The following is a 26949-nucleotide window of genomic DNA, read 5'->3' as shown; positions in this document are numbered from 1 at the left end:
CACTTTCTTGGCACAATTTATTTTTCTGACCCAAACAAATAAGCCATTAGCAAATCATTAACAATATTCTACCCTAAATTGTCAGTTTAACAGCCCTGTAAAAACATTTTTAGTTTTAAAAACAAAAGTGTGCATGCTGTTGATATTAAAACTGCAGTTACCCTTTCAGGAGTACCAGCTGTTTTGTTGCAAACCATTTTCAACATACTAATCTGTACAGTAAAGACAAAAACTCAATTGAAGGCAGTAGATGGCTGTGTTAGGTGCCACTCAGGGCTGGTAACAGCGGACTGTCTGAATTTCTTGTACGCTTCCAGATACAATATTCAAGCCCTTTTGAGAGTTTGGTTCAGGCCGATCAGCACAGAGTAAGAAAGCATTGTACATTCGTCTCTAAGTTGAAGTGAACTGAACTGGTGTAATTTAGGCTCAATTCCAGATGCTCAGTTTCAAGCTACTTCTTGAATAATGCCTCTCAGCTTTTTCTTATGCGTGGTTTTTCATGTTAGCAATCACTGGCACTGCTTTTGGCCTTGCTACTCCACACTGATGAAAGCAAGGAGAACAAGTAAAGGAACAGAATAGGATCTTAAAATGAACAGCTTCTTGCCAAAGCAGCAAGGATACCATTCCCCCTTGTCCCGGGCTCCATGGATATTTCTATCAGATTTTCATATTGTAAGCGCTTCTCGGGAACAGAGAAAACTCTGGAACAGTGAGTATTTATTAGAATATTTTTTGTTAAATAAAGAGGAGGAAAAAAAAATAAAGGAGGGAAAAAAAAAGAAAAAAAAGAGTACTGCAGATTTAATTTCACATCTTGGCTATGCTCCGACAAAGGAGAAGTTACTGAATTCAGCAACTACTTCTTGTCCCAAGCCAGGGATTAATTAATGCCCCTCCCAAAACTTGTATCTGTCTCAACCCACCCCCAGCCCCAACCCTTCCCATTTTATTTCCCAACCAGACAACACTGTTGGCAAATCAAGACAGCATGAAACTTACATCAATAAAAACAACAACAAAAAAAATAATAATAATGTGAAGCGTGCCAATGCATCAGGGGAACTATCCTATTAAACAGTGTACTTCTCCAGCTAGCAATTCTGCTCGGGAGTCAGCTGTACCTTTCACAGAGGGAGAGTTTAAACATTTTGAACATGCTCCATGGTGCAATGTTAAGTGCTGCAGAACCACAGGACAAGAGATTGAACACCTGAATTTTTCCCCCAGGACTTCTTTTCAGGGACACACATGGTTATCCAACCGAGGGTTCATGCACTAACACTCAGTAAGTACAATCCAATGCTTTAGCACAAATTACAAGTATCCAGTTCAGCACGGTATAAGGCATGTGGACAAGAAGAGACATCAGCAGAACGCAGCGGGATCAGCAGAACAGCATTGGTGATTGACGCTCCAGTTTCTCAGACTTTGACCCCACTCTGAATCCCCAATTTCTACCACAGACAATGAAATTCAGTTTCTATCATAGCGTTTCTGAGGCTATTTATTTTTGGCCATGTGTTAGAAGACCAACTCCTTTTTTGTTTCGTTTTGATGTAAATGCAGAAACATTGGCGGAAGCTGTAGGAGAAGCAACGGAGCCGGAGGGATGTCTGCAGGTGATCAGAACTCTGCCCTCAACTTCAAGTGTCACTGCACTAAGTCAGAAGATACTGAATGGGGAGTAAACTGGCCCAGCCACTAGCACTGTCACAGAATGTATATTTTTTAAAAAACAGAACAAAAGGCAAACAGATTAATTATGAACCCTTCTTTTCAGAAGCAGACCAGGATTAAAAAAATTCCCGCAAAATTAAAATGTTAGATTCTCCATCTAAAAAAAGTTTATACATATGTGCTGAAAGTGACCACCACACAGGTCTGAACAGCACCTTACAGTACAGACTAAGACTTAAAGAGCTGATCTCACATTTGAAGTCTTTTAATTAAAAAAAAAAAAGTGGCTATGGCTGGGATGACACAAACGGGACACTTCAGAACACAAGGCAGAGGCCAAACTGGCAGCCTCGCTCGCCAGGCCATTGGAAGCGGTGTAATGGGAAAGGGGCACTTCATGCACAAAATGTATTTTACAAAATACATATCCAAAAAAGCAAAAAAAGCCAACAAAAGAAAAAAAATCCCACCTTGCACTAAATTGCAGCACTCTTTAACACTTGCTCTGCCACAGGCTGCTGCCCATGCCTTGTTTGATAGAGGAGGCATGTGAAAAAGGGGAGAGGGGAGGGAAATCCATGTTTCAGTTTTTTTCTCAAAATTTCTCTTATAGGGACGTCTTCAGTCATCTGATGTCAGACACGGAGCTCTCAGAGTACGTCGTGGTCATGACAGGAGTGCCGTTGTTTGCCAAACAACCTTGCCTCAAGGTTTCAAAATACGAGGCCTGCACTGGTTTATGATACTGCAGAACTTTTATGGCATCTTCTATCTTAAACCATTCCCTTTTCCTTCCTGTGGGCAAAAAGGAAAATCAGTAGCTGCAAGAAAATGATGTTATCCTTTCTATGTTTAAACATTACTTTTGATTCGTTCCACTTAATTTTCAATCGTTCTCACGTGCACTAATGCTGCAAGAATAATTTCATTGTGTAAAAAAGCATCAGTTCAAAAGATACTGAGGAATTTTCTCTCAGGATTCTCCGATCTCGAGGGCCACCTACTCCAAACACCACACTGATGGCTCCTCTATCCCCGTGACAGGTATCTGTTTAGGGCAGTATATTCACTGTCCAAACAAACCAGTCTTGCATTTCCTCAATTAAAAACAAAACAAAACAAACCCCACACATCTCTTTTGCTATTTCTGCAATTTCTATTCAAGTCAGATACTTATTTTAAGACAACCCACAATAACACACACCAACCATCACCCAATTTCCATCAATTTGTAAGTGAGCCTCCGTTTCTGGTGGACAGCACTCACTCATTTTGCTGTCCTCAGTGCTCATTTTTTAACTCTTTCCATAAAACCTCTTCTTTACACAGCCTGAGGAAAATCACGTTACGGGTGCTATAGAGCTACTGGCAAACCTTGTGCAGAACACCACCTTCATTTTCATTTGGGAATCTCATTTAAATGCAAAGATTTCAAAAGACAACGGCCAACGACTAATCCCATGTGGCCCATGTACATTTTATTCTAGTCTTAGAAAGGACAGCTCTTCGTGCTCTTTACTTTGTATCTTAAATGCAAGAATTAAATGCAAAAATTGCTGTAGAGGCAGCTGTACAGCTGAATTGACTACTCTTGGGCCACAGAGGTTACAAAAGCATCAATTTGACCACAATTTTTTTTGCCAAGCAACCAAAGGGCACATCACTGCAACTTTTCTCCACCACTCTCACAAGGATTCCAGCTCCCAGAGGGGTGCTAAGCTGACGTGTTTTGTCTGCATTGAACCAATTAATGCTAGCAAGTACAAAGAGCTTACCTATATTGACAGAGTCCTCCCAGTCTTCCAACACTTCTGTGACGATAAGTACGTAAACATATGTCCTGTGTTTCCTGTCCCGATTCTAGAAGGCAAGGGGAACAGGATAACAACAAAGCTACCAAGGGAAAAAAAGCAGGCGGGCACATGGCAGCTACAAGTTGCAAGCTGCCTCGCTACGATGCTGCAGTACCTTACGTGCAGTTTCTCTCACAATACAGCTTGTTCTTAGCTATTAAAAACTGCTGCATTCTAAATGAGAGGCCTGAAAATATTAGTAGGGATTGCGGCCAAAATGTCCAGTTCCTAATCTGTAAGGAAGTATTTGGTGGATGGATACGCTTATAAATCAGTTCCCCAGCTGGTGAAAAAACAAAACCACAGGAAAGATTTTTATCTATTTCACACAGCTCCGAAGTAGTTAGTGAAAAAATAACTATAAAAAGAGCTGCGTCTGGTACCTGTTGACCCTGAGTCTCAGCAGCACTCATCAGGTGTGACCAGACTCCTCACAGGAGCACACATGCTCCACCAGTTGCAGAGGCCAGTTTGGCACCCGGTGATGGCAGGTGCTAAGGAACAAAGGAGAGCCCCTGCTCCTCAGCTGGTGCGTGGCCTCTTTTTGGCAGCAAGAAAGGTATGAAGGCACTGAAAATAGTCACTGTTACACTGGCTTATCACTCAAGATTTCAACCGAAGTGGAAATTGCAGATAATCAATCACTGGGAAGATCAGTATACATTTTTATTTAAACAGGGAGTTTTAAACTTTTTCTTTCGAACAAGTTATCTAGTTTACTTCACAAACTAGGAAGTGATTTTTATTCCAAGACAATTTTCTGCATCAAAATTTCACGGCCTCAGTGCCTGAAACTTACCTCAAAAATTCCCACTAATCTTCCTAACGTCCCTTTCACTCCAGCCTATGAAAAGTTCAAAGAGAGAAAAAAAAAATGCTTTAACAACAGGTCAGTACACATTTCCTTATTTGTTGTGCAGGTGCAGTTCCTTTAAAACAGGAAGCAAATGCTGTAAAATTCTGTCAATCTGAAAGCAACACAGTCACAAGAAAAATGACAGAAATGTATCACAAGCTCTAAGCACACATCCATTCCTAGGAGTTTTTCCTATATTCAAACAATTTTGAATTAAATGTGGAAGGAAAAAAAAAAATATTTGACGATTGCATACCAATATACTCCAAATGATCAGAATTCTCTTCTAAGGGTTATTATAGACTAAGCATGGATAAAATTTACTCTGGGGTTTAGCAGTTTTATCCCTTTAAAATTATTGTTTAAGAAAATAACTTTAAAGTACATATAAGACATCCACTTACACCACCGAAGCAACATGACTAGGTACCAGGTATTTCAGGGATGTCCCGCATACATTTGAAGTAAGCTAATACAAACATAAAATATATTTTCAATGTTGTAATGTGGCCTCCGCAACAGGAACAAGGCTATTTTTGACAGAACACAAAGTGCAGATGCACACTGCAAGAAGACTTTTGAATCAAGCACAGACACAAATCAAGAGAAGATCTAAGCAACAGTTTTGTCTTCTACTTGAATACTACCGAGGATCTACCCGCTTTATCTGATTTGCTGTCACTTTTTATATATCCACTCACTGCTGTGGCTCAGGCATTTTTTCAGAGCGCTGTTTCTCGCCTCTGCTCTCTGGTGTTGCATCATGTATGCATGCAAAATGCCATCCCAATCTTCTGCCCCCAGAACCCTCTTTTTTTCCCAACAATTTACATTCCTTTCTTTTTACGACTGGAAACGGTTGGAATTTAAATGCTACAGACAAGATGAGATTTTGCTTCACAACTTAATTGGTCTGAAACAACACGCACAATCTGGCATACAACCCCGGCCACGTCTGGAAGGTAAATTCAGCTGCCATCTCTAGCAGCTTGGACACATCCTAAACAGTTCAGGAAAATGGTGACTGTGCTCTTGCAGAAAAGTTACATAGACCTGATTATGTCCACCTTTTTTTTTTTTTTTAAAAAAGATGTTCAGGTGAGGGCAACTAAATATTTAATAAGACAAATTCCCTGTCCTGAGCCGCTGAGATACACTGTTTCCCACTTGCTCAGCTACTAACTAGTTGCTGTACAGTTATATGCTTTTAGAAAGAACTTTTATTAATTAAAATATTTTCCTGGTTAAGTTCCCAGCCTACTAAATGAACACACAGAAATACCAAACGACACAGTCAGAGCACACCTCACTATTATTTCTAATGATAGCTGATGGCAGAACTGTCCCCAGAGAGGAGGATTTGTAGCTCCCACTACTACAAGCATTCGTGGAAATCTATAATCCTTTCTGTAACGTGCTCCCTGACCTCTGCTTCTAGGAAGGAGCTTTTCAACTGAATCTTTTATGTTGGTTTTGGATGCAAAATTTATTGTCTCATCAGTGTTTCTGACATTTTGCTCAGCTCATAGGTGGACCACTATTAACCACAAGGCTATTTCTGGAGTCAAACAGCAATTCCATGAAGGTCAACGTACGCGTGTGTGCGCACACCAGCATGGCTAGGGGCAGATAACTGGTTCTGACCTTTGCGGATGAGTGATTTTACCTCATCTGCAAAACTGTTGCTGCTAACCTTGACTAATCTCTCTCACAAGAGAACTGGAAGGCAAATACTTCAAATGAATTTCATTCAAAGAACTCCTTCAGTAGCCTCAAATGGTGGGTTGTTGGTTGGGTTTTTTTTTTTTTAGATAAGCAACCATATCAATCAGCCAGCAATAACACAGAAAGGAACACAAGGCTTCCGCCTTCACAACATACATACATAAGTATATTAAAAGGTGAAGTGTAATCAAATGTTTCAGGTAAATAACTGTCTTAAACTGATTTTCTTTACTTGTTCCTGGAGAAGGCTATTGAATTTCTGCTCTCCTTACTTACCCGAAGAGGCACTGAATCAAAAGCCAGGGATGTTGTTGTGATGGTTTAGTGAACTCTCAAGCCTGACTAGAAACAAATTTATCTCCAGGCAACTAGCCAGCCTGGAAACTAAACATGAATACTGCACAGCCAGCCTCCCAAGCAGTTTATCCCCAGCTCCAAAACTGCACTTGAAATAATACAGGCAGGTGAGGAGCCCTTCCTTCTGTTCTGGTTAAACAGAGAGGCGATGGAAATAACATTCTGCCTGCAAACTAAGATCATCCTTCTCCATTCTGCCTAGGCTTATTCACCTAAAAAGGCACAAAAAGCGATGCCAAGACAAACACGCACTGTAGGAAAACCATGTTGAATTATCATCTGACAACTCAAAAAAGTGTTAAGGTTTTCTTCATGTATGAATTTACCACATGCAGTAGTAAACGGTGACATAAATTAATGGTTTGATTCAAACAGATATTGGGCTGCTTTTATAAAGTGAGTCCTTACCAACAACTGCAGAGCACATCAGCCATTACATCCTGGGGACCAATGGCGTTCTCATCCTATTTTACTGGTATAATGGACTTTAAAGACAACATACAGGACATCTAACACAGACTGACTGGATTGTTACACACCTATTTTTGACAAAGCACTTAATTCACACACAAATAGGAAAGCCATAGTCTCTGTACAATCATGTATTTCATTTAATGGAACAAACATGAAAGTGGAATTCACATTTGTACACTAGTTTCTAACATATAAGTTGCCCAAGGCATTGGAGCAAATAACCTATAGCTGTTATCACTAATAAAGCAAGCTAGGTAACAAGCAACAAAACTGCCAGGCTCCTCTTTGGGCAAGTTCCATGCCTCTTGCTTTCCTACGGGCCAACCCCTCAGCACCTTCCCGAGATCCTCACTGCAGGACAATGAGCATTTTCTTGGAAAGTTAAAAGCGTAAATCACAGGCTCATCCAGGATTGAAGCTGGATCTAAATCTTAATTTGCACCAGATGACTCAGGAATTTTCTCCTTGGTAGTAAATGGATTGAGAATCCTCCACCCTCATAGGCCACAACAGTAAGTGTCTGGCAGAGACAGCACCATTTATTTGGGCCCAAGTCCCCCCACCAAGCATTAGGAGTGCTGCCCACAGAGCCCACACTGCAATCCTCAAAATACACACACACCCCAGGAGGACACTATTAAACCCATCAACAAGGGGCAGGAGAGCACCAGCAACAACTGTTCCATCTGCAGGTGTGAAAATAAATCAAATCAGTCCAAGGACAGTATTCCCCAGAAACAGGCACACTCACGTATAAAAAAGGACAGAGCAAGCTTGCAAAGCGAGCTGCTTATTCACTGCCCTGCACACCCAAATCAACTTCCAACGTCCAGGGCAGCCCTCACGGGAGGAAAAGATAGATCTAGCAAGAGTGCATTGATATCACAGCAAGAACCAGCTGCCCCAAAACAACACATGACTTGAAACCGCTGCCGCACGCCCAGAGGGGTGGGCTGAGCGTTCAGGACAAAGAACAAAAATCTGGAGGAAATGAAGCTTTACTAGTTCTGCTGCTCATGGAACAACTTGTTTTAATAAAGAAAAATTACCGAAGACATCCAAGAACAGCAGGTTCAGGTTTCAAAGCTGAAAATAAGTTCGGGTCAGATGCAAAAAGCAGCCTGCAGCAACACCATCTGTTCCTAGGGACAGCTTTTATTTCCTTCCATCTGAGCTAAGGAAAATGTGGGTTGGAATTTCAGCTATTTTACTTTGCTCTATTAGGCTCAAAGCCTGCATCTACTACAGATTACCGCTGGGCAAGAGGACTGTGGTAAAACACCCAAATCTTTGCTCTAATACTTGCAGTGAAGGTAGTAAATCACACCCATAAAGACTGCTAGCTTAGACAAGTTCTAAAGACACCAATTACAGACCTGCTAGGCAAATTTTCTTGCTGTCTCTCCTGTGTCTCAGAGAGGGTTGTACTTATTCATCTAATTCTTTACAGCATTACCACCAGTATATGCTTTTACATTTGTGAAAAAGAAATTAAATACCATGACGGAGCGAAGACCCTTACGATGTTGCACTCATTTTTATGAAGTTTAGAATACACAGGGTAATAGACAGTAGTGAACTTGGTCCACTATTTGCACTGAATATTACTAAATCTAGGAAGAGTTCAATGCCATCATCTCAGTCATTCATCCATGGTCCTTGCAATATTTTTTTTTTTAAAAAAGCCTTCCTATTTTAGCACAGAAAGATATCAATATTCATATTCTAAACCACTAACGAAATACACGAAACAGAAAAATTATTTATAAAGCATGTTTAAGAGGGGAAATGAAAAAAAAAAAAAAGAGGTCTAGCAACCAGATCAAAGTACTATCAAGATGGACTATTTTTGATATTGGCATCAATTGCCTGTTTGATCACAGATCAAGCACAACTTATGTGGCTTTTGATTCCCATGAAGAAAGCACGACTAACACGCCCATAATTTTATAGAACTTGACATTTACTAAGTATTTAAAGGTCAGGATGTGAAAGATGCTGTAAGTGCAAAATGAAATGCCTTTGGGTTTAACAGATGAGTGTGGAGGCTTTTTTCAAAGTCACTCTATAATAAGTTTAATTTAAGGCATCTATTTCTAAAACATGTTCTTCACCAGTTGCTCACACCCATAAAAAAACTCTTATTCCTAACATAAAATTAATTTTGGTAAGAGAATGCAACAGCAAAAAAATCCAAGAATAAGAAGCAAAAAATACACTACACTGGCACTAATGACTGTTTTAAAAGGGCATATCATTTTTCTAGGTGAAACTTAGACTGCACCTAGAGTTTACAGCTGTCTCAGACCAACTACATCATTTTTCAATAATCTGTCAGAAATGTGGTTTTATTCTGAAAAGGCTGCTCTCATTCAGAGCTAGCGTGCTTGTCTACTGCCACTTTGCCTAAAAACACTGCCCAAGAACTCAAGTCACTTCAAATTTTATGCAGACAACAGCAAGCATGACAAGTGTTGGTACCTGTCTACTTCAACACTTCTGCTGGTAGAGATTAATACAGATAAGGACTAGCTCAAACTAGGACAAGGACTTCTAACTCAAACTGGTACACAGGGATCACAGGTTTCACTCAGAAACAACATTTCACTTTTGGAACAGTCTTCTCAAATTTTGAAAATCAGAAAGAGGGAAAAGTCAGATTTCTTTTTATGACAATTATTCCAGCAATCACATGGATAAACTCCAACAAGTACATGGTGAAATTAAAACAGCAGATGCAGAAGTTAAAAAACTTAGTTTAGGGAAGCATATTTTAAAAAGCAAATGCATACCATGCAAAAAAGAATGTATTGAGAAAAACCAGCCTATTGTCATCTTCAAAGACCAAAAGCAATTGAAAGGGTATTGAGTCCTTCCAGCTCTTCCAACTGTCTCCTATTAAAACAGAAAAGCCGTACCAAAGTTGGTGAAAGCAAGTCCACAAATTTCTTCCATAACTTTGACCAGCATGCAAACCACCTTCTTTTAGGATAAAAATTACTTTGTGTTCATCGACACAGAGGAAACGGGATTTTCCCTCTCCCAACACAAGCAGCAGACTCTATCTGGCTCAGCTAAGCTTTTGTATCCTTGTGAGACACAGACAGGCCTCTCCCAGGAGAGGGGCAAAGACACCAAACCTACTCAGAAATCGGTGTCTGCTACAACCTACCTGAAAAAGCCTCGGTTCACATGAAAGGATGAACAAGGATTACCAGCTGGCATGCGCACCAGCTGCCCAGCAAGCAGCCTCCTAAAATACCTCCCCTGCCAAATCAACAGCGCAAGCCGGGAAACTGGGGGCACAGAAGTCCTTTACAGATGTAATATAACAAACATTCCCCTCCTGCACATTCCCCAGCAACATTTTACAGTAAACAGCTCGCTGAGCTTAAGACAGTTGATGTACATTATAATTTTGTGTGCGCATCGTGAACGGCGCGCTGGAACACAAACCTCTTTGAGGAAAGCCTTGCGCACCTAAAAGCTCGCCTGTGTTTTCCACCCATGTCAGCAAGCCTCATCACAAGCTGGAGGAGAGCTCAAGTAATTTTATACACATGACAGGCTGCTCTTCTGCAGGAGGCTTTCAGGAAGGCCTTTATCCTAACAGCAGCTGATAGCTCCATTTCAGATTCCCACCCTGGGTTCGCATCACAAGCTACTAGGTGCCGTGGAGGTCAGCCGTTGGGGTAACCCTGCTGCTTTTGGAGCTCTGGATGTTTACTGGTTGTCAAGTGGCATTCAGGCAGATAGGTGCTTCGCTGGGAATGACTCAACCCTGCCAGGCTGCCACAGTTTGAATTACATTCTCATTCGGCACCGGTCCACGTGAGCGAGGGAGCACCAGCTGAGCGAGAAGGGATTATCTCAGCCAGCCCAAACCAGTTTCTTCGCTGCAGACTGAGCCCATGCCAAGGCTCCCTTTCAGCCACCGAGCTGTCATGGAAAGAGAGCGACTCTTCCGAGGCACTGTGCTGCCTGAGGAAGGGAGGGTCGATACAGATTTATTTTAAGGATTTGAAAGGTGAAGCCATGCATCTCCTGAATGAACCCTTGACTTCTGTATCAAATAACTTAATTATTAGTAACAATTGGGTTGTAAAGCAGGAGTCTGCAGCTAAAAATATGTCTATTGTTCTGGTTAAGCTCACTTTGGCTTGTAATGTGTTTGAAAGATCACTGAGTTACTAAAAAAGCAGGAGCCGTATTACAAGCTGGAAATAAAATTTGCAAGCAGCAATCCCTGGTACTAGAGGGACCTAAGGACACTCAAAATAAACTTTGACTGTGTAATCTTTCTGATAAACTGCTAGATTGCAAAAACGTCCGAAGAGAAACACACAACTCAGGAACTGCCACATTAAATTAGTCTAAAGGCCCAAATATTCAGCATTTTGTTAGACAGCAGCAAGTACTTCCAAATACTTCAGAGAACCTTCACATACCAGACAATTAAATAAAACAACTACCGAAGCAGCTTCCTCTCAAGCCCCTTCAATTAGCTCTTGATTTCTGCTCTTCTGCAGCATAAAGATTTATAACCCTCTTGAAAGCATTTTTAATCCTGCCTTATATAACTGTAAACCTACTTGGTCATCCATATATAATCATTTAATCATTTCTGAATCCAAGCATCTCTCTAATTTGATAATATTCAGAAGCAAATTCTAAAGACATGTTTTACATGCAATGTTGTCTTTAAATTCCTTAGGAAAAATTTCTTCCAGTTTTAAGAGAAAAATACGCCTTCTCCATACAGATCAAACTGTGAGGACCTTTCTGAAATAGCCTCAAGTAAAAAAAACAAAAAACAAACCACAAAAACAGGAACACATTAGGAATTGTTCCTTATAACTCTTAGGATCAATTTCTCTTATTCACACAAAACTCAAAATATGTACTACACCAAAACAAATTGAGGTCTCTACATTTCAAGTGTCTTTAGTGGCTCGTAAAGTCTTATTTCTACCTTCTGCCTAAGTATGAGATAGCTCCATGAAAGCACAGCTGTTTTTTGAAGTTCTCTTAAACTGTTCTTCATATGGAAAATACAAAACTGAGAATATCACCGTGTGTATTGAAATACATTAGGTTAATTTTATCTATTTTCAGTTAAAGGTACCAGGTGAGGAAAAGTTCACTCTGAAAGCCTTAATTACATTCCTAAGCTATCTTTATTTAGGACTCCAGTTTCCGTCTCACATATGATAGGGATATCACCAGTGACCCTTATATTCCTCTTCACCCTAAGGAAAAGCGAGAGAGATGAAAACAAATTCACAAAGCTTTGGCTAACAGTCAGCAGCGAAGCTCCAGGAGCTCCCATTCTTGACAAAGACTCACCTCTTCACAGACTTCTCGCACAGCTGCCATGTTGGGCTCCTCCTCGGGCTCCATGCCACCCCCAGGGACAATCCATCGGTCAGGATGACGACTACTGCTAACCAGCAGCACCTGCGGAGAGCAGAGCACAGCCGATGTATCAGTGCAAGGCAACGCTCCTTTTCGGAGCACAGCTGAAGAGAAGTTGTCCTTGCATCTCTCACACCTCCAAACATGACCAGTCCAACACGAGTCCTTGAAAATACTCCACTTTTTCCAAGACAATTTCCTTAGCCCCTTTCACACAGCTCTGCAAACTACATTATCAGTGACACCAAGGCACTCCCAACACTCTAAATTATTTATCCTCATAGCTTTGGTGCATCATTGAATAAATTAGGGCTCTGCATACCCAAACAACAATTCACTATTTAACACAGCATCACAATATTTACAGTGTAAGAGTTCACTGCTGTATGTAGTCTTGACAGCTTGGAATACCCATCAGGAAACAACACAAGATGGCACAGAAGCTGCTCAGCACCTTCACCCTTTGCAGAAGTACACTGATTTAATTTTATTGGTAGCTTTGTCCTTGTCTGCCTCTGCGGTTACACTAATGACATACCAAGCCAGGTAACTGCCTACTAAAATATTTATGTGCAGTTGTTTTAACAGAGATTTTCAACTTCCCTGTTTGCCTATTCTTTTGCAGCAGGCACCAAAGAGTTCAGCTCTGGACCCAGCACTTGGTTACTTCTGGTTTAGATGAGGTTGTTCAAGGAGATATAAGCAAAATACAAGCCTACATAAGACTACTAGGAAAAGGCTTCATAGAAGGACAGACTTTTTTGAATCAGGAAAATGCTTCAACCATTTTCACAGCAGTAATTTTTCATAAGCATGCTCTGTGGCAGTTTTTCTTGAAACACATTTTATTCCAGCGTAATTCTGCGCTGTACAAGTTCAGTTTTTGTTCTGTCGTCTTCCAGAAACAAAAAAGCTAACTAACAATCTCAACTGGCTAAAAATTCTCCCAAAGAATATCGAGACACTGTGCTTATTAAATCTGCTTGCAATACATCCGTGAGCAGAGATGGAAACTAAAAACAAAACTAATACTGTTTTTCAGCTCTCTAAACAAAGCTTGTTCATTAGAGTCATCATGCTATACTTCATCATTTCACTGGCACAAAGCTTAGAGCCAAAGTGACTTGCTCCAGAAACTTTCCAACATACCAGTCCAATTAGGTTACAGGCCAGCTCTAACAGTTTCAATCTGACATTTCAAAGTTAAAACTCTGCAAGACACTAAAATCCCAGGCTTTACTGTGTAAATGTTGATTTACCAGTAGGATATGAAAAGATTTGCACTAATTATCCAGAGGAAACCTACCTACAGAATTCAAAATTAAACTTCTGAAACAAAAACAAGTGTAAGATTTCCAGGATTTCCAAATTCTTTTATCTTTTGAAAATTCTCATCTGCCAACTGACCGCCCTGCAAACTGATTTTTCGTTTTCCAGGGCCACCCAGACCACACCAGCTCAGCACAGGGAAAAGAGGGGAGCCAACAAACTAGAACACACCGGGGTGAGGAGACAAGGGTCAGTTGAGGGGGTCCAAACCACAGCTCTCAAACCAGGAGTAGCAAAGCTTCAGGCAGAAACTGAAGAGGGGTCATAACAGATGTTCTGGCAACTGCTGGTCTAACCTTTCCTAAATCTGGAACTAAACTCAGTGTTCTCAAATGTCAGCACTCCTCTAATCAGCAATTTTGTGTGGATCCCACCAATAACAGTGTCTCAAAGCCTCCTGTACCTGCTTCACTTGGAACCCACACCTCAAGCCTGCAATGCATGAAGAAGTATCATTTATCAAACAACCCCATTTAAATCCCTGAACACTCCCCAGTCTGTCTACTGAATTAAGGCAAATACACACTAGAAACTAATTAAGCTGAATGAGCTACCTTAATTCTGCAGGCTCCTGATGGAGGTGCTTACTACCTGACCCACCTTCTGGCTTCAGTTGCAACGGAACAACATTTGCCTCATAGTAACATCCCATGGCGTTTGGCCTTCTTCAAGAGGAAGACAGAATTCCTTTCCCCTAAACATCCAATCCATATAAAACGCGATCAGTAAGGCATGCCTAAATAGGGAATGTAAACTTCATTCATCCTCAGAGCCTTCAAGGCTTGGGACAGCAGCCAGGTACCATGGCTGGGGCTGCAAGGCCGTCACCAGCAGCCACCTCTGGTTTGCCAATATTTGGCCACTGCAGGCTCAGCACACAAGGCACTCCGCCGGCCTGTGCCATCTCACCACAGTAGCTTTTCCTATTATGTTACAGGACTTTTACTTTGTCCTGACTCATTACCAGTATCGTACACAGGAGAGCGTGGACTGAAATTCCTAACTTCAGGTCAGCAGGTGATTCTGAGGACAAAGTTAAAAGAAAAGGAATGGGCATTTCAAGTATACACTTTCTTGCCAGGTAAGGAAGCATCACCTTTGTCGTTTCCGATTTCAATTCAGAGTGCCAGATCAAAGAAAGAAAGGGGGGGGGGGGGGGGAAAGAAGAGATTAAAAAAAGCCGCAGAAACAGATCTTTGAAACAGCACAGCACACTTCATGCCGTTGAACTCCTGCCACCTTCCACTTGTGAGAAAAAGTATCTGCTAAGAAAATCCCTTTACAAAGAGTTGTACAGGAAAGCCTGCTGGACCGCTCAGACTTAAGACAATGCTTTAGCAACACACTAGTAGGAACTTTTAGGTGTAAACAACAGTTTTAGGCAAAGTAAATTAACTTCAGCTGCTCTGGCAGTTGAGCGTTTTCTGAATAGAATTAACATGAACAACCCTCACTGGGAAGGAAAAACCTGTCATTCTCACACTTTTATGTAATCAGACTATTTCCTGTTTAATAAAAAGGAAATCCCATCAAGAGCAAGCAGGAAACATGCCCTACAAGGTCATTCTTTTAAAACAACTTTAAACAGGATATTGCTACCAATGAGCTCTCCCAAGACAAAGGGGCCTAGTTCAAAATGAGGGTGAGACACTGTTGTGTTTTAAAAACCCACACATCTAAAAAAGTCCTGTGTCCCAAGACATGCAGCGCATTCAAACGGAACAAGTAAAGAGGTCGTTATAATCCAAATCATAGAATGGTTTGGGTTGGAAGGGACCTTTAAAGGTCATCTAGTCCAACACCCCTTCAACGAGCAGGGACATCTTCCATTAGACCAGGTTGCTCCAAGCCTTGTCCAACCTGACCATGAATGTTTTCAGCTACGGGGCACCTACCACCTCTGTGGGCAACCTGCTCCAGTGTTCCACCACCCTCATCGTAAAACGTTTCTTCCTTATATGCAGTCTGAATCTACCCTCTTTTAGTTTAAAACTATTGCCCCTTGTCTTATCACAGGCCCTGCTAAAAAGTTTTCTCCATCTTTCTTATAAGCCCCTTTTAAGTACTGAAAGGCTGCTATAAGGTCTCCTCAGAGCCTTTTCTTCTCCAGGCTGAACAACTGTCTCAGCCTGTCTTCACAGGAGAGGTGTTCCAGTCCTCCGATCATTTTTGTGGCCTCCTCTGGACCCACTCCAGCAGGTCCATGTCTTTCCTGTGCTGAGGACTCCAGAGCTGGACACAGCACTGCAGGTGGGGTCTCACTAGAGCAGAGTAGAGGGGCAAGATCACCTCCCTTGACCTGCTGGTCACCCTTCTTTTGATGTAGCCCATGATACGTTTGGCTTTCTGGGCTGTGAGCATACCTTGTCAGCCAACAAGCCAACAACCAAGTCCTTCTCCTCAGGGCTGCTCTCAACCCCTTCATCCCTCAGTACTGACACCAGGGGTTGCCCTGACCCATGTGGAGGACCTTGAACTTGGCCTTGTTGAACTTCATGAGGTTCACACAGGCCCACTGCTCGAGCTTGTCCAGGTCCTTCCGGATGGCATCCTGTCCCTCCGGTGTGTCAACAGCACCACTCAGCTTGGTGTCATCTGCAAACCTGCTGAGGGTGCACTCGATTTCACTACATCATTCATGAAGATATTAACCAGTACTGGTCCCAGTATGGACCCCTGAGGGGCACCACTTGTCACCGATCTCCATCTGGACATTGAGCCATTGACCAATACCCTCTGGATGTGACCAACCAACCAATTCTTCATCCACCAAACAGTCCACCCATCAAATCCATCTCTCTCCAATTTAAAGAGAAGGATGTTACGGGGGACCATGTCAAAGGCCTTACAGAAGTCCAGCTAGACGACATCTGTAGCTCTTCCCTTGTCCACTGATGAAGTCATTCAATCATAGAAGGCCACTAGGTTGGTCAGGCAGGACTTGCCCTGGGTGCAGCCACGCTGGCTGTCTCCAATCCCCTCCCCGACCTCCATGTGCCTTAGCACAGCTTCTAAGAGGATCTGTTCTGTGATCTTCCCAGGCACAGGGGTGAGGCTGACAGGGTGACTTCCCAGGGTCCTCCTTTCTACCCTTTTTAAAAATGGGCACAATGTTTCCCTTTTTCCAGTCACCAGGGTTTTTCCTTGACTACCATGACTTCTCAAATATCATGGGGAGTGGCTTGGCAGATACATCAGCCAACTCCCTCAGGACTCTGGGATGCATCTCGTCAGGTCCCATAGACTTGTGTATGCTTAGGTTCCTCAGGTGGTCACGAACCTGATCTCAAGGCATACTGTCACAAGGCAACATCATTCAAATATTTACAAACCGGCCCAAAGCCAGTAAAATGAGATCTGCTGAAAAACAACCTCTTTCTGAAAACAATTAATATTTGGGCGTAACAGCCCAAATGCTGTTTCCAAGATAAGAAATGCATACCCTTGCAGAAACCTTTTCGCCCTGATAGTCGGATGGGTGAACATAAAATACCTGGGGAAGCAAAGATACCAGCTGAGCACGTTGCAGAAGGGAGATGTAATAGTTTGTATTTCTACCACAACAAGGTCAGAATAATTTTGTAAATCTCAGAATAAGCATGTGATATAGCATAAGGTTAACTTACACCAAAAAAACAAGACAGAGAACAGCAACTATGCGTTCATTTTACAACATAACATGATAAAAAATGTTATTCCATTGCTCAATTAGACTCAACATTTTTCAATAAGATGAATTTTACAAATTAAGGAGTACAGCTTTTTAAAGGACCATCTCATATGTCTTCGATACCTAAATTTTTTGCTCAATAACTTTTTTATTGCATAAAACCATTCAAGTATATGCTAAAGAAGATATTTTAATCAAAATAGTCATTAAAAAATACCAAAAATTACTTACTTTTTAAAATCAGGCCAAAACACAAAGGAAAGTTGACATTTTTATTTTATTCTTGCCAGGCAAATGTGTTTAGGATGGCTACTGAGACTCTTGGCCTATGAGGGATTTTGGGAGCAGATTTTGGGGCCAAGTCTTGCAGTCTTTTTGGAAAAGCATTTGCAGGTATCACGTCACACGGCCAAGTTCTGTTTTCCAGGATTTGAAAGACAATTATGTCATTTCAAAGCAGGGAAATGAGCAACATAAGCCCCTTTGGCAATGCACAAGGCAGCCCTGAAGTAGCTCCCACACACAATCAATGAAATAAGAGAAAGGTTAGAAAAATAAGCAAAGTTTGAAGTCGACAGCAGGGGCTCCTAAACAGTGCTAGATTGTAGCCCTCATGGTAAGCAACCTTCAAAGCAGCATGCAAACAAAAAATCCAAACAAATCTAGTACAGCCTAAAAACTTTCCCCTAGAAGAGACAGGAAACATGCCGAGACATCTAAGGCTGCCTGGACTGCCACATGCAGAGCTTGGAGCTCCATGGGAAAAGGGGAAAAGAGTTTGTCACTGGGATAAATCTGGGAGTCCCTGATACACAGTGCTGACCTTAAAGAAACCTAATTACATACAAATCTGTTGTATTCACATCAGGGGTCTGGTGTTTGTTTTTTTTTTTTTTTTCTTTTTCTACAGAAATAATGGCGCTCTGCAAAACAAAAACTAGGCAACCAAAATAAGGCAGAGAATTAATTCCCAGCTAACAGAGATTGCGAGATTCCCACGTTCTTTCATGCTGTGGCGGATTTAAACAACCACCACCCATAAATAAAACAAGAGTATCTACACTATAAGGAACATGATTCCTAGAAAGAGGAACCATAGAAGCATTACAGTAAAGATGAAAAGGGTTACAGTGTTATTAGAAGCTGGGCTACAATATTATTAGAAAATGAGCTGTGAACTTTCCAGACTTCCAGGAAAAGACAGTCCTACCCACACATGCCAGCCTAAGGACAATCAAGCTGTCAGACTTAAGAAACAGCAGACAAGATGTTAAATACACGGGTTTTGGCCCAACCAGCATCCTGCTGCCAGAAATCAATCTATAGCTACTGGCTACTGAAAGGGTCTCTGCACTTTCTTACATGCCTCCTATCAATATTAAGCCACAAAATAATGTATTTTGCATAGCGGCCAAAGCATAAACCTCCCAACATTTAAACTCATTCCACACTTTAGCATTATTTATCAGAACACAGACTGCAAGAAAGTAACATGTCTCATAACACGCTGTAGTGAGACTGGTGGAGAAGATGGCTGACTTCAATGATTTTTGCCTGTACAATCTGTCTTTGTTCGAAAGTTTCAATTTAATAAGAGTCTCTGTATTCAGGAGTTTGGAGTTTAGCTGTGCTAGCGGCTCTCCGATTTGCCCTATGACCAGGCAGGATACCGTAGCCGGTACAGCTCTGTGCCCAGCATAACAAAGATCTTTTATGCTTTACTCAAAGTTAACAAACATTCTCACAGTCCCTATATATTATTGTTATTGTACTTAATGCTTTTACATCTGACAAAACTGAGATCTTGATTCAATCACATCAAACCAACTTTAAACACTAAAGAACCGCTGACAGACGGAGTTCAAGAGGAACAGGAGGGGAAGAAACACTGTAGTTAGCAAAGCTGTGCAAAAATTAATCTAATTTAACTGGCAGAAACACAACCTCAATTACACTACAACAAAACACACGTTTTGCCAAACTACTAATGCAGGATGGTCTAAACACGCATGCCAAGGCTTACACGAGGGCTTCTCCCACCCCCTTGGTATTCAGGGCACGTTACGAAGTTAGCACATAGTAGTAACAAGTACAGCCTGTGGTCAGCAAGGCTACAGCTGGCTTTAAGCATGACAATGGCTTTAGCTAAGACAAGAATACACACAACCTCATGAGCAAGCCACAGAAAAACTCTCCTGACCATAACAGCCTGCCCTCGCAGGAGCTTTGCTGTTCCCCAACAATATACATTTCATTAGACAAGTGTTATTTTCACACTCACACCCGCACCTTGCTCTGTGGCATAGTGTGATTTAACGTCCAATGTGGTAGCTAGAAACTGGAGGCAGGAAATTAATGACAGAAAGCTAGAAGGGTGAAAGTGTTCGTGCTACAGAACTTGACAGAAGTAAAGCATAAGTCTTGGCAAAAGAGTAAGAGGTGAACTGGAAGAAGTTCAAGTAATTTCAAGCGTTTGGATTGCACCTACAGTACTATAACCATAAAGGAAAAAATAAAATCCTGTTGGTTTTTAGGCTACTTCTTAGAATAACAATAATAAACCATCACGTAGTGCTACACTGGCTTCAAAATTGCAAGGGTCGTATTTCTGTTAGTACAGTTTTCTTGTGACTTTAGTGACTGCTTACTCTTACTGAAAAACACCATAATCAGGAGTCTTTTCCTTCCATCAAAATTGTGTTTTAGATAACCACAAAAATTATCTGCAACATGCCTTTCACTGCAGGGACAGGACAGAGAAAACAGCTGAAATGCCTGAGCCAGCAGCCACTTGTTTCAGAAGCAAAGGGCTGATAAGGAGGCACTCCCAGCAAAAGACCCCAAACCTGATAAGCTATTTCTGCCTGTCAAAACCAGTTTGTTGACCACTCGGTACTTCCACAACTTGTCCAGGTGGACTTTTTCCAGAAGGAATGCTAGCTTGTAAACTGCCTTTTTTAATAAGGGGAAAAAAAAAAAAAAAAAAAAAAAAAAAGAAATGAAGGGAGTATTTTGGCCTTTTACGCAGACCAAATGACTCTGGATGTCAGCAGTTGCGTATGTATACACTTACTGTTTTGATTAACAAGTCCTTTTCATAAAATAAAGCATGCAAAAGCCCTACAGCCATGAAAACGCTTGAGAAGCTTTTCAAATATAAGTAGTTAATTCTACGCAAACATCAATATATGTTATTTACACAAGTAACCACCCAAGTCAATACGAATGAAAATAACATTCAAACCATCTGAAGCATCTTTAAAAAAATCTGCCCAGTATGTAATTGTATCCCTCTGAATTTCACATGTTAACGTGAAATTTCTGAGAACAAAGAGTTAGTGTGCATTATCCACTGCACAACAAAGACAGCTACAGAGACACAAATTCTGATATAAATACACACAAAATTTGAACGATCCTTGACTAGCCTGTGCAGTCAGTCTCTCAGTTGAGCAGAAAAAGAACTACTGTTTAAAGAAACTGAGTACCTGCTTCCCAACTGCTGAACATTATATATATATTTTTTTAAAGATATATATACACACACAGCATCTGAACACTGACATTTACTATTCATAAGGTAGAAATGAGAGTTTCTTAATTTTATTCTACTCAATTTTTCTGAGCAACCCCATCACAGAGGTATGCAAACCAGGATAATTTTCTTTATTTCAAAATAAATTGATAAAGCCAAGCATATGAGCATTCTCCTTTGCCTGAGAAAAGGGGAAGAGCTGTTTTTTCCAGACCTTGAGAAACCCTCCATGAGAAGATTAGGTCTTTTGGCAGCAGTCCCAGCTAGGCACACCCCCCAACTGCTTCTACCTGCCTCCAAATAGCTTGTCTGAAGAGTGCTGAGAAGAACCAAGTCAGGGGGCCGATCATCAGTTTAAAAAAAACAGCTGGGACTGGGACACAACGGGTGAGGAGGGAAAGGTAGGAGAAACAGCTACAGCCTCTGGCCAGGCAATAAATGAATTTAAGATCAAAGAGATGCCAGAGAAGCGTTATGTGGAGAAGAGACAGCGGCCACCACCTGTCTGCCAGGTCCTTCTCAACAAACCTAGGGGTGGAGTAAACTCTCTCCTCTTTGCATATTCATTCCTTAAGCTGTAGTAGAACAAAACTGACTCAATTCTCCAGTTTCACAACAGCTCACAGAGCTTCCAGTAGATTACCTGAAAATTTAACAATTTTCATTCTTTTGTAGTTTGGGAAAGTACAAGAGACCATGGAATTGCTTGTAAAATTGTTTATGAAAGCTGCCTTTACGGAAAGGCTAAACACTTTTTAAGGTGAAAGCGAGGTGTTGCAGAGGTTTATTCTCTTGCTCTTGGAGAAAACTAGCTACAAGCACAGCCAAGAGGGACAGGAGAAGCACAAGCAAGAGAACTATTTCTAAACTGCCCTATATCCTACTGGAGATGTGGTAATGTGTTAGCAACAGACAGGGAGAACTTGATTTGGTTTCAACCACAACCCTTTTATGTAGCTGAAGGGAAGGTACAGAGTCAAGCTGAGCCATCAGAACAAAGATTCTGAGACTATATGGACTAAAGGACGATGATCATATGACGCTGGGCTCCCCTTAGGTCCCAACAGCGAAGTACTCTGAGTGTTTTTAGCTCTTATTTATATTGAAGCAAATGCACAAAGAATGGCTCAGGAACACCGTGTGATCACCAACACAGCCTACAGTTAAAATTTGTGAACTGCTGTATTACGTCACAGCTTGGTTTCAAACTGACCCAGGAGAAGCAAGAAGAAAAAGGTTAGTTTGCATTCAAATTACTTTCCCCAACTGAAGCTGTTGTGGGGCTACATAAACGTAGCTTTTGGTGACCGTACTGGCTTGGCACGCTCACAGAGCGGCAGAGCCAGGGCGCTTACCAGACGCTGTGTGAAAGTTCTGTTTTCTCATCTCAATTTAGACTTCATTCACAATTAAGAAAAGACGACCAATCCTGGATCCTATTCTTTCCGAAGCATTTCCTTCAAAAGTCTTTAAAAATACCAGTTGTTAATGAGCAGCTTGTCCTTTCACCAGATACAATGCAGGCATGCTTAAACCTGTAGCTACACCAGTGCAGGACTTAAAGCCAAATGGTTCCTTTTTATTTCTGTTAAAATATAACACGGAGATGCTGCCATTGAGCAGGCTTCCATCTGCTTCTTAATAGTAAGACATTAGTGACATTTTCTGGAACATTTCCTCATTGAAACAGCTGGTCTATACAAAAAATACTTGTGTTATTTAAAAATAACACCATAATAGCAATATTGAGAGGCACTGACATCACAAGCAATAAAATGAGTGATTTCAGAGATAACGCAAGACTTGGGATCTCTTGATCTGCACGCTCTCCTTCCCCACTTTTGCCGAAGCAGCAAGTATCAAGGGAGTTTACACCATTGGAAAAGATGAAAATAGCAGAGTCCTGGCATTTGGTGTCTGAAAGGTCTTTTGAAGTCTGTTCACACTCTGAGTCTGTTGACTCCCCTGTTCTCCCTCCTGCCCAAAGAGGCATCACTCTGTGGTGGCTCGCTGTTTACGAAACAACACAGATACAGATTTTTTCTTCCCCACACAGCCCAATTAAGAAATGTCTTTTTTGCTCCATTAGAGATTCATGTTTAAATGAATTCTCCCTGTATGTTTTTTTTTAAGGGAATATGTAACAAAGACATCTTTTCAGCCAACGTTTGGTCTTCCAAAAATGTTCCAGAGCTTCTTTCATGTCCAAAAGTAGTAGCTTCCAAATGCAATACAGAGAAAATGTGCAACCTTGAGCAGCATATGGAAAAAATAAATCACTTAAAAACTGAAAAGAAAATAAAGTATTATTATGTTAAGACTCTTTATTTGAAAATATAATGCCTAACCAAAGAGATGCTGTTTTAGCAACCTCCATTGATCGCTAAGATTTAAAGAAAATTAAATCAATGAACTGATGAGTTAGGGGTAAACACCTACAAAGAAAAAAAAGTAGCCGCCTCTGTAAGCAGTAACAGAATTTTTCTTATTTCTTCTTGTTCATTGACAAAACTGTATAATTTAGGAACTAATTAGGGGTTCAAAATAAAGGGAAAAAAATTTGTTTTTTTAAATTCATAGCAGGAAATGAAGAAGAAACACAAGAGATTAGATCTACTATTTCTTAAGCACTTAAAAGAAACAGTAACCAGACAGTCCTAGAAAAGAATAATACTTTAAAATACAGTGAGTTTAAATTATTTATCAAAACATGTTTGTTTTCTTTTTAAACAGTAAGCTTTTAATGGGTCTTTAACTAACATACTTTGATTGTTTCCTCCCCCCCTCCCTGGAGAGGCCTTTTAAATAGATCTCAATTTCCATTTAAATAGAAGTAATCAATAATAAAATGGCAGTAGCACACAAAAAATTGTATTATTCTCCAAGAGAAACAGAAATCTTTCACAGACATGTTAAACTATGTAATTGTGTACAGATGACACCTTTCTTTTTATGAAAGTACAAGTAACAGTAAAAGCAGACAAGTAGACTTCTCTCAAATAAAAGTTTATTTAAACACCAACAAGCGAGATCTAACCTAAGGAATAATTAGGAAGAGAAATCCATAAAAATCAAGGTTTCTTGCTTGCTGATTTCAGTAATCGATACAAGCATAACTTAAATGGCTTCTAGGCCTTTTGACTAAGATGAAGAGCAGTAGCTGTGGAAGGAATCCATTCTGGGGCGCGTGTTCAGAGTGGTGTGACTCGATAATACCTTTCCTAAACACATTTGTGAAAAGGTCCACTTCATGACCAGCTACTGCAATAGGTGTGTAATAGAGGAGAACACAGGACACAGTTTCAGCTCTGCGTTAAATACACAGGTACCATAAATAAATACGGCGTTCCAAAGGCTCTGTGATGTCCTTCGGAGGCTAATTCAAAGTAAAAACTAATTCATTGCTTTACTATTTCTGTGGCTCACTTATAAAAAAGCACACACATGCACATACTTGAGGAAATCAATCTACATCCCGTGCTGCATCATTTACAAAGCAATTAGTGCTCCTTTATGGGTCGCAGAACAGTACAACACACCACCTGATTTTACTGGGGAGATCAGAGACAAGGCCAGTCACGAACAGCGACCGAAGCTCCAGCAAGGAAACGATGCTCGCGCGAGAACCTCTATTGCCCTGATACCCAAAAAGTTTTCCAGAGCTTCGCTTGCTGCCTTTGTAACAGACCCATGGAGATGACAAGGCACAATAAGCACAGGGAGACAACTACCTCTGAACTCCCCCCTTTGAAACAGGAAACAGATTTTTCTACTCTAGGTCTTACCTTGAAACTAAAGTCTGAAATTGTACCAATTTAAATTAAATGAGATTTTCAATCCACTGGAAGTTGTTGCAAACCACAACACAGACACAACTTTGACATAAAAATGGCTTTAAAGCTTGACCATAAACAAACCCAACCAGCTTAACCTACACTGAAAGAAATCTGTCACAAGTTAGCATGCGTCTAGAACGAGTTTACTCTTCCTTCTTCAACAATCTCAGGCCGTTATTGTGAAACTGCCATGTTAGCAAACCTTTGTGTACCAACACCGTAAGAGCTCTGGACACCAGTCCCCACTGGCAGAGGACATACCAGACCACTGCCGTGGGGTAAGCTGGAGCCCGTATGACACTGCAAAATGAGGAATCGTAAAATAAAGACTAACTACCACTCAAAAGCTGACTGCATCAGGCAACTGTTAAAATCACATTTCTATTTTCAACCATACTGCAATCAAATATGGTCAAGCATCTAACTCTTGAGAAGAGTTGCCACACTTGCCGCACAAATTGTGTAAAATTGCATCAGGAAACGCAGGTGCCTTCAACCACCCAGTGCTGATTAGCCCCAGTATTACTACATGATATGATTACGTTCTTCATAGTCAGTTCAAAGTATCATAAATTTCCTGAAAGTCCAGCTACAACGAACGCTTCACCAAAACATACTGCTTTCATTTCAGACCGTTTATGCTTGAAATGTTGACACTCCTCACCATGACAGCACAGCTACAAAGGGTTTGTCAAGCCTCCTTCACCATGTTAAATAATAACTGAACAGTATGCTAATTTACTTTCCTCCAGTGAACTTGTCTGCATTCCCTTCCGATTTCCTGTAGCTACAAATATGATAATCAGGAGAACAAAGACTTTAGCACAACCACTCAGGAACCAGTAAATGAAATGAAGTATGCCTGATTCCAGAAGAAGCAAAAAAAGACCTGCAGCCTAGCTTGTCCCGAGTACTCAAGCCCATGCTGAGAAGATATTAAAAAGGAATAGTCAAAAATTGCACATCTGAGTAAAGTTTCTCCTTTTAACTTCACGGACAATTCAACCACTTAGCAACACGGCCGTTCTTAAACTAACCAACCTACCTTTAATTCCCACTTCCTCCCAAGCCTCTCTGGACAGCAGCTTCTGGCACTCCATCAGTCCCCTTTTATCCCAGTTTCTTTTTATAAATCCAAGGTCAGGTTTCCTCTCCCATCTCATGTGATGTGCTGGACTGAAGTTCTGCCAGCGTGGTCGGTCCACTCAACTGCCAAATCCCATCCCGTGCCACAACACTCCTTACCAGACTGTTCCACCACCCCATGATACACAATCTTTCATTCTGGGCATTTTCCTCATGTTTAGAGGAGAAAAATAAAGAAGAAGGGGAAACACCAACTTTCCCAGCGATGCTTAACTGCACCTAGGAAAAAAAAAAAAAAATCCCGCCGCAACCAAGTCACACCCGGGCGGCTCCGGGGACGCAGGTCGCTGCTCGGGGGTCCCCTGCGGGACCCGGCTTCGCCCCCACCCCTGTCCCCGGGGGGGACACAACCCCCGGCCGGCCGCGGCCCCCGGCCCTCACCTCCTCCTCGCTCTCGCTGCGGAAGCACAGGCAGGCCGCCCGCTTCTTGTAGCCGTCCCCGTCGTAGGTGCGCGTCTGGTTGGACTTGAGCTTCATCATCCTCCGCTCCGAGGGGGCGGCTGGGGTGGGGTGGGGTGGGGGGCGGCAGGCCGGAGGACGGCGAAGCCCGCGGCCTAAAGGGCGGGGGTGGGCAGGGTGACGGCGCCGGGAAGGACCCGCCGGGACTCCCGTGAGGGGCGGGCGGGGAAGGACGGGGGACACACACACACACACACACACACACACACGGAGGGGGGCCGCCTCCCCGCGACAGTCTCTTTCTCGGTCTACGCTCTGTCTCCCGCAGGCCGGGAGCCGCCCGCTACGCGCTGCCGCCTTTCGCCCGCCTCATCCCTCCCTTCACTTCCAGCCGCTCCGCCGCCGCTGCCAGCGCTCCGGCCACCGCCGACGACGACGACCGCGACGCCATCTTGGGGCACGCTACGCAAACGGCGTAGAGCCGCCGGGCGGGGGAGGCGGTGGCTGCCCCCTGCCGCTTCACGGCGCGCCCGCCACGCAGACGGCGCAGCCCGGCTTCCAGAATCGCTCCCCCCACCTCCTGCCCCGCGCAGACGGCGCCACCACGCCCCCGCCTCCTCCCTCCGCCTCCACGCCGAGCCCTCTGCGCCAGCGGCACGGCGTAGGCCGCC

General features: G+C 42.1%; 1 protein-coding gene across 1 annotated transcript; it reads right to left on the bottom strand.

The window, feature by feature from the left end:
* NUDT3 (nudix hydrolase 3) lies at window positions 1–26767 on the bottom strand. The gene is made up of 5 exons (XM_074925740.1): window positions 26261–26767; window positions 12295–12405; window positions 4336–4380; window positions 3459–3543; window positions 1–2478 (listed from the first exon to the last, which is right to left on the bottom strand). Exons 1-5 carry the CDS (start codon window positions 26357–26359, stop codon window positions 2309–2311), a joined length of 510 nt encoding a protein of 169 aa, XP_074781841.1. The 5' UTR covers window positions 26360–26767; the 3' UTR covers window positions 1–2308.
* Between the last annotated feature and the right edge of the window lie 182 nt (window positions 26768–26949).

Source organism: Athene noctua, chromosome 23 (assembly GCF_965140245.1).
Source record: "Athene noctua chromosome 23, bAthNoc1.hap1.1, whole genome shotgun sequence".
NCBI lineage: Eukaryota > Metazoa > Chordata > Aves > Strigiformes > Strigidae > Athene > Athene noctua.
The sequence above is the reverse complement of the archived record's forward strand: the minus strand, read 5'-3'. Positions and strand labels throughout refer to the sequence as shown.

Bases quoted from the DNA above. Each gene is read 5' to 3' on its own strand.
- NUDT3 (XM_074925740.1), bottom strand. From the start codon at position 26,359: ATGATGAAGCTCAAGTCCAACCAGACGCGCACCTACGACGGGGACGGC. The intron at 12,406-26,260 runs GTGAGGGCCGGG...TGCTCTCCGCAG, and splicing joins GCAGCGAGAGCGAGGAGGAG to GTGCTGCTGGTTAGCAGTAG. The intron at 4,381-12,294 runs GTGAGTCTTTGT...AACTTTTCATAG, and splicing joins TGCGAGAAGTCTGTGAAGAG to GCTGGAGTGAAAGGGACGTT.